General features: G+C 33.9%; 1 protein-coding gene across 1 annotated transcript; it reads right to left on the reverse strand.

Annotated features, from left to right (window-relative positions):
• Positions 324-7,798, reverse strand: LOC109331632 (dynamin-related protein 1C-like). Its single transcript, XM_019566260.1, has 16 exons — positions 7,403-7,798; positions 7,226-7,289; positions 6,570-6,674; positions 6,045-6,146; positions 5,716-5,766; positions 5,535-5,596; positions 4,811-4,901; positions 4,628-4,692; positions 4,296-4,490; positions 4,058-4,177; positions 3,891-3,961; positions 3,497-3,722; positions 2,658-2,708; positions 2,331-2,574; positions 1,415-1,554; positions 324-739 (listed from the first exon to the last, which is right to left on the reverse strand). Exons 1-16 carry the CDS (start codon positions 7,532-7,534, stop codon positions 614-616), a joined length of 1,845 nt encoding a protein of 614 aa, XP_019421805.1. The 5' UTR covers positions 7,535-7,798; the 3' UTR covers positions 324-613.

Here is an 8,507-nt window from a genome sequence, read left to right on the forward strand (position 1 = left end):
TACATGATATTATAATGTTTGTTAGTGTTTCATAGGGAACACATTTGTTGTTCCAAAAAGTGTTACATTATATTAAAAAAAATATACTTAAATTAAAAGTCTAATAATTAAATGTTTTTTTGACCAATCTTATAAAGTGACACATGTAGTGGTATTTTTTTAGGACAAAAGATATCATCGAGTTTCATAGAGGCACATAAATGTAGAAATTTAACCTTAGTATGGAAAATAAAACTACGATTGTCTATCATTATGTGATCTAAATTCCAAGAGTAAACTAATCTCTTGCTTACAATTTCAACTATCACGTCTGTTTCCCAACAAATTTAAGAGTTAAGACTATTAGCACATGCAGGTTTCATAAAATAACAACAAAAAGAAATTCCTCCAAGCTTTATACAGTGGTAAAAAAATTATCAATCATATGCAAGTGCAAATACTTGTTACAGCAATCGTGACCTCTTCTGTTTTGGAGTTCGAATAAAAGGAATACAACAACAACTAAGCCGTAATCCCACTAGGTGAGTCGGCTAGTTTGATTAAAAAGAATAAGAATCATGAAATCTATGACAAATCTTCTTTATAGAATTTGTTGCAAAATCTGGGATCTTCATTATTTCCAAGCTACTGAATCAATATCATCCCTAGCTTGCTTGTACAATTCAAGCCTTTTAGCCAATTGTCCCCTCTTTTCCATAAGTGCTGGATCTTCATCCAACATGGCACCCAATTTTTCCTTCTGCATAATAGCTCAAACAGTTAAGTCATAATCTTATGGCGGTTTATATGTTTTCATCAATTCTACAACAATTGAAACAAATCCACTTGAAAATAAATCTTAACAAGGAAAGTAGCATGTCTTTTGCTCATGCAGAAGTTAAGATATGCTCCACTACAATACAGTTTGTATACTTGTGTTACATGTAACACATGGTTTATGACTATTTAAATACTCACATGGACACATTGTCTCTGTCAATAAATTCAAAGCCTTAAAACTTAGGGCATGTTTGAGTAAATAGCTTAATCAAGCACCTATTCTATAAGCTTTTCTAAAATAAGCTGGAGTTTATTTGACGGACACAAGTTGTGTTTATAGGCTTTTTCGACAAGCTTATTGAAATAAATTATTCTCATAAGCTCAAATAAACTCCTCTAAACACCCCAGTTTAACAATATAGTTGGTTCACCATATTCAGCATTTGTTATGCATATGATGCTTAGACCAGGGAGTTAATTAGGTTTATCCATGGACAGAAGAGATGTTGATGGATATAAGTAAATCACACAATCCAAACACAAGTATAATGTATCCTGGTTTTAATCTATACCATGAAAGTAACATGCTAAGGGAATGAGGTATGAATTGTGTCAAAGATGGGCAAAAATTTAAGCAAAAGATATAAAATCATACCTCCTTCCTCCCAACTTGAACATAAAAGCGGTTAAGCAATGATCTCTTCGCCTCTCTAACTTGACAATAAACTACAGCCTTTGGTATAGAATTCTTAAGGGTTTCACAAACCATGCCAATATATGCACTCACATTTGATCCTGCAACAAGGAATACAATGTATATTTTAACAAAAAAGAACCAGTATCTGACTTTACATATCTGTAAAACAGTTTTGAATCAAAATCCAAAATGAGTAGGAGTACAAAATTCAAATTTAAGCCCAAGTGGCGAAGAAAATGACCTTGCTCTTAATTTTATGTAGGACCAAGAACTTGCACGAGACAGAAAAGAAAGAGAGAAATGCAATTGGATGTGTTTTTCACAATAATTCTTTAAAAGATACTTTTCTATGGTTTAGTGTGCTTGAATGGGCTTTTGAGAAACTTGAGTTCATAAAAAAATACATTTTGTATTACATGATGGTTCTGTTCAAACATTTTTTAAAGGAAAAAAGTAGTCATAACATAGTTTTTACTTTCTATAAGTTTCTATTTTAAATACTTGCATTAAAAAGACATCCTCATCCAAATCAGTCCTCGAGTTGTATTATAAATTAATAACAATAATGTACTTAAAATAGAATATTTCCTGTTCTGTAGATGTTGTGAGCGAGAGTGAGCTCTGATGCAACAGTAAGGTTGTTTGCCTTGTGGCTTGGAGGTCATGGGTTCAAATGAAGGAAACCGTTTTTTCACTTGCAATGGTAAAAGGTTGTGTACATCTATTCTCCCCAGGTCCCACTAGGTGGGAGCCTCGTGCATTGGGCTGTCCTTTAGGTAAATGTTGAGAGCAGGCTTCAATAATTGTATTATTATTATTAGTGTTGTTAATATTATTAATTTTTTGATATAGAGGCCTGTGGAAAATAACTTACCAATCTTCCGGAGATGATTGTCAGTACTGTCTATAGTGGAACCACCTCGATTTGGTGCATTTGGTGCATTCGGATTCTTTTCTGGCTCAAGATGAATCTTCCTGAAAAACTCTACTGTCAGATAGCTAGACTCCATATCAACCAACCGTAAGACTGTCTTCCTGCTTTCTTCACGGAATTTTTCCAGCGATTCATTTGCAGCAGAAGCTATATCATTTGAAAGTGTTGGAAATCTTTTTAACTCCTACATGAAAGAATTAGCAAAAGTGTAAGGTTTTTTCTCTGTCTGAGTCTCTGAGAGTTATATCAAGTGAAGACATTGCTTACCTCAGTTGCTACAATTGACTTCCGTACAAGTTCCTTTAAAACAAAGTGGACCTGAAGAATAGAGGAACAAGGCATGTAATCTATAATTGGAAAGAAAATAATCTTGCTACTTGCTAGGCAGTTAACTTATCACAAAAAAGAACAGCAAGAACAACAAAGTTTGTTACAGAAATGTATATTAGGAAAACCATTTCTTGTGGAGTAACTTCTTCCTAAATTCATTTGAAGAGGAACAAAAAGAAAAGGAGAATAAAAAACACAGGTTAAATATTCAACATGTGATAAACTGAAGGCAGCCAAGTGGCAACAATAGGTACGAAGAAAGCTATTTTCAGAGTTATAGTTTCTAGAATTAAAGACAACTATGTTCCACTAAGGGTGACCCAATGCACGAGGCTCCCACCTAATGGAGTCTAGGAGGGTAAATGTATGCAACCTTTTACTTGCAAATTGAAAGCGAAAAGTTTGTTTCCAAGATTTGAACCCATCACCTCCAGGTCTCAAGGAAAACATCCTACGGTTGCGCAAGGCTCACCCTCATACAACAAGATTTCACTATGATCAGAAATGGAGGTATAACAAAAATATTGGCAGCAGGACAGAGAAGATGCACTACTTGCAAGGGAATCATAACACTATTTTGAAAATAAATATAAAACAAAATAGTACACATGAAGAATGTCTAAACAATCAAGTTACTATGTTATGCATAAACAAGTGCATTTAATTCATATTAATAACTGATAATTCTGTCACATAGAGTGAGTATGAATGCATTCGTGTTAGCCAGTAGCCACATGAGCATACAATTACAAAAAAATAATAGTCAAGAAGATTACAGCATCCACGGAGGCTTCAGCTGGGCCTTTGAAATAGGTGATAGAACCGTCAATGAGTCTTCTATACCCCTGCTCCGGAGCAATCAGATGGGGCTGATATCCATCAGCTTCCATGACAACTTTTTGGACATTTTTTAAGGCAAGATGGCGATCGAAGGGGAGTTTTTTCAAAGCAGCTGGTAATTGGTGATCAAAAACTCCATATATCTTGTCCCCACCAGGACGTCTGAAATATCAGTCGGCAACTTAATCAAATAGGTTAACTCTCCAAAAAAGTCTTAAGTCAATCTAAGACAGTAAACTATTAGTTGCATAAGATGACAAAATCCTTTTGTTAGAAAAGGAAACAATAGTACACTATAAGGTAATGCTAAACCTTAACAAAAGCACTTACCCTCCATCCAAGTGTTCCTTAAATACTTTGTCAAATGCACGACACATTTCTAAAATAGTGTATAGTTGGGCCTAAAAAAAAGCAGCACAACTAAGTACAAGCAGAAATCAAATACTATGTGATGTAACAAAATTGATTTAAGCATAGATGTCTCAGTTCATTCTAACCCCGGAGTCCACAGCAATGGGCCTGCCAATACGGTCCAACTCTGCATTAAGCTCGTCGATGGTCTTATTTATTAAGGCAATGATACTTGGTATCTTCTGCCTGATAACTTGCTCCAAATGCTTAAGTCATAAAAGCCAGTGAAAGAAAGGAAAATTACTCATCATGGGATCAATTAAGAGATACACTGAAGAATATAATCAAAATGTTTCGGAAAATGGAAAATATTGATGAGAATACCTGAGATAGAAGCTTAGCAAGATATTCTGAGCCCATTTTATGTGCCAAATGTCCATATTCAGGACTCGTCTCAAAATACTCACGTTCCTTCTTACGAGCAACAATCATGTCAACATTTTTATTAATATCAGCTTGTGAACGGTTCACAATTCCAACCCATGGATGCTGTAGCCTGTATGACCTTCCCTCAAGAACCTTCAAGATTCACAAAAAGGACATTCGTCATATTATTACACTGATAAACTGTATGTTCACACTTAATGACATGAAAATCAACTGAAGTTATCGAACACTAAAACAAAAGAAAACAATGACAGTTAGAGAAACCCTACATCAACAGCATTAGTTCCTTTATCCATAAGATCAAGTTTTGTAACCACTCCGAATGTTCTTTCACCTGAAACAATAATAAAAGATGGGAAGCTTTTCTAAATTCATGCAGGTTAAAAAAGAAAGACAACCATTGGAGAAACAGTGTCTACTCTTGGAATTCTTTCCAACATAAACATCCATACCAGCAGGATCAACTTCTTTAGCAAGTTTTATAGCATCTGAAGTGGCAATATCTTGATTTGCGGGAGAGATAGCTAAGATAATGCAGTTTGGCTACACAATCAAAAATTCAATTAGATAGTTTAGGAGAGACATCAACAAGGTAAGCAATAAGATTCAAATTTTGCACAATGAATTCGGGAAAAGTATATTAGAAAGCTAGTTCAGTTAGCTTAAAATGACTTATAGGAATTACAAAACAATATTGTTAGAACACACTATTGTGCTATAAATAAATTAAAATCAATTTCAATTTCCATCAACTGAAAAATTGATTAGTTCCTTAATCATTCAACTACATCATCCAGTTTCTTCAAACTTGGGTCATGGCATAGTTTTCAAATTTTAGAATTAAAACATAAGCTGGTCAGTTATGCTTGCAAATAGAGATCAGGCTAATGGTTAATTTATGGCAGCAAAAGTTGACGACAGCTAGTCTGAACAGGGGAACATTATTATATAAATGGATACACAAAATGACTGAAAGGAAGATATTCTTGTAGAGAGTTGATCCTCACTTTCTCCATTAATTTTGAAACGCAAATATCATAAGTTTCTGGTATAAAATTATTGATTACCACAATGTGGTGTATAATTTGAAAGCGGTTTATGGTGTGTATGGAATCAGTCTTTTTTTCCTTTACTAGCTTTGATGAATTTTTAATTGTATCAAGAGTATACAAGTACCTTCTCAACATAAGTGCGGACCATGTTTTCAATATCTTCAACAATACTCTCATGTTGTCCCTCTGTAAACGAAGCCAAAGTTTCATTGTAAATCAGAGATTGTGACAAAATTTCTCCAATACCACTCACTTTGTATAAATACTGGGAAATATATACATAAAAAATTAGGTTTAGGATTTACCTACTGCAACCTTTGTCAACCCAGGGAGATCAATGAGGGTTAAGTTTACAACTGCAGAAAAAGCCACACAAAATCATCTAATATCTCAAATCAAAGATTCATATGGAAAGAGAACATTATTAGTGAAGAAGAAACTAAATGTCTTTTATATTCCCAACAATGATGGAGTGGATTAAAAGAGAAGTAGAGAACTTAATGTTAAATTTTATAAGCTGCAAAGAGACCTAGCAATAAAATATTGCTAAGTTGATCTGAAGTGAACTAGAAACTATACCAAATTGCTTCCATCCATCGAGTTATCAATGGAAATGGATAATGCAAAAACATACCATTTGGAGAATAAATGCTGAGCTGAATAGGAATATTAGAAATTTGCTTTGTCTTCCCAGTTATGCGATCTGTTTCATCTGCTATTTCCTTCCTCACAGCGGCTGTATGGGTGTCAAATGATAGAATTAACTCGTACTATAAATGTGTTAGCCACACTAGAAAATGAACACAGACAAACATCATAAATTCCCCCACTAAAACGAGCTCAATAAATTCATATCTCATTAATCATAGCCTCTATTGTCAAAACAATATCACAATGATTGATGGTCTCGTAAATTTGTTGAAAGTCAGCTGCATTTATGTATAGCATGTTATGCAGTAATTTGTTGCCACGAAGGTTAAATCTTCAATTGAGTTTACAAATTTTGGTTGAGACTAAGTAGAGTTTGGCTTATCAACAATTTATTAACACCAAAATGAATTCAAAATTATACAAGCTGCTGAACATGATGTTAGCCGATCATTATTTCATATCTTGTTGAAACAGTAATAGGAATTTTTTTGTTGGAAACTTCATTTACCAAAGTCTGTGAATCGCCTTCGTGGTATGTGAAGAAACTCAGCATATTCCTGCCCATCCTCTGTCTTATGAAGTTGCAGCACTAGTGGCCTCCGTGTAACAATACCTAACAAACAATAAGAGACAATGTCACATAGCCATTCAGATGAAGGAAAATAATCATCCTCCACCACAATCAATGAATCTACGACTTAACAGATTATTGTAAAAACATCACAAAACCTCTTAAAATTTCCATATTTTCTCATCCGACAAAAACAGTAAGCAACTAAGCACTATTGAATCAAGCTAGATACTATTCCATTTCAGACTTAACATCAGCTATCCATTCATACCTTCTATTGGGGCATTTTGAAGAGCTTATTGGAGCTTGCAAGAACAACTTGTGAAAATAAATTTATGAAAATAGCTTATAAAAAGTAACTTATAACCTTCCTATAAGCTCTTCTTAACTAATTTCAACAAGTTAACAATAGAAACTTATGAAAATAAGCTCTTTCTAGCTTATTTAAAAAAAACTTACTGGATAAGAACTTGATCAAATTGTTTCCCAAAATACCCATATATCTACTACACTATTACTTACTTTTTTTTCAAACTTCATTACTGAAGATCATCAAATAATAAAATAGTAACAAATAAAGTGAAGATATTTACCAGATCCACGAGGCAAAAAATCCCTTCCAACCACACTTTCCAACACCGAAGATTTCCCTGAACTCTAAATTTCCATAAAATACAAAACACCCATTCCTCAAAATCAAATCTTTCAACCAAAAACACAGATTTGAAGATCAAAAGAAGAAACTTTGAATAGTGGGTATGTTACTTTACCTGTCCTCCAACAACAGCTACAGAAGGAAGAGCTTCCCAAAGAGACAAACCCTCACCACCATGATCACCCAACACAGTGCAAGCGCGTTGGATCTTATTGATAAGACCAATCAAGCTCGTCATTGTCGCCATTTTTGGATCGAAATCGATGAAAACGAAAAAGATGAGAGATTTGAATATGGGAAACGAGATCTGATATGAGAAATGAGGAGAGAGAAAGTGAAGGTGGAATTGAAGAAGAGAAAGGGGTTTGTTTCAGATCAAATCAGTGAATGAGATGAGATTTTAGTTCAGATGCAAAATGCGCATCAAAGAGATGGGAAAGCATGAATGAATAGAGAGATGAACAAAAAATGGAAAATTGGAAGGAATAGACGAAGAAACCAAACTGATATAACTCTTTCTTTGTGGGAACGATGGGCAAAATGGTCATTTTAGATGTTAAGAAATGTGTGCAGAAAAGATTTTAAATAGAATCGGTTCTGATGTCATTTTAATAGGACACTTTTTTTTTGTGTGTGTGAATTAGTTAGGACTATAATGCAAGTGTTATTTTTCAGTTATTGGTTTTTGAAGTAATTAACACAAATTATATATTTAATGGTACTTATCAATGAGGAAAATTTTACTTCTAGTTTATTTGTGTTTTATTTCATTAAAAGTTTTATTTCCAATTGATTGATAGCTCTTTCATTTTAGACTAAAGTATGATTTTATATACCTTTAATATATGACTCTAATAATTAGAGGATGAAGTGATTAAAGATTAGATGATTGTTGGGAACAAGCGAACAATCAAATAGTAAAGAGTATAGAGACAAGAGAATAACACAAGAGATTTGGTAACGAGGTTCGGCCAATTGTGTCTACGTCCCCGGGAGCGTTGAGCGGCTACCACTATATATTATTAGAGAATAAGGATTAGTGTTTTACTATTCTTCTCCTTGTTACATTAGGTTTACATAACATCAATATATATAGCCCTCTACCCCAACCCCTTTACATCAGCCCAAGCCCATAACTTGTATTGCTGTTATCTAGAGATATGAGTCATTGCACAACAATCTTCACCTTAGCGAATATCATCAATCAATTCTGTCACATA

This window comes from Lupinus angustifolius, chromosome LG17 (assembly GCF_001865875.1).
Source record: "Lupinus angustifolius cultivar Tanjil chromosome LG17, LupAngTanjil_v1.0, whole genome shotgun sequence".
Classification (NCBI taxonomy): Eukaryota; Viridiplantae; Streptophyta; class Magnoliopsida; order Fabales; family Fabaceae; genus Lupinus; species Lupinus angustifolius.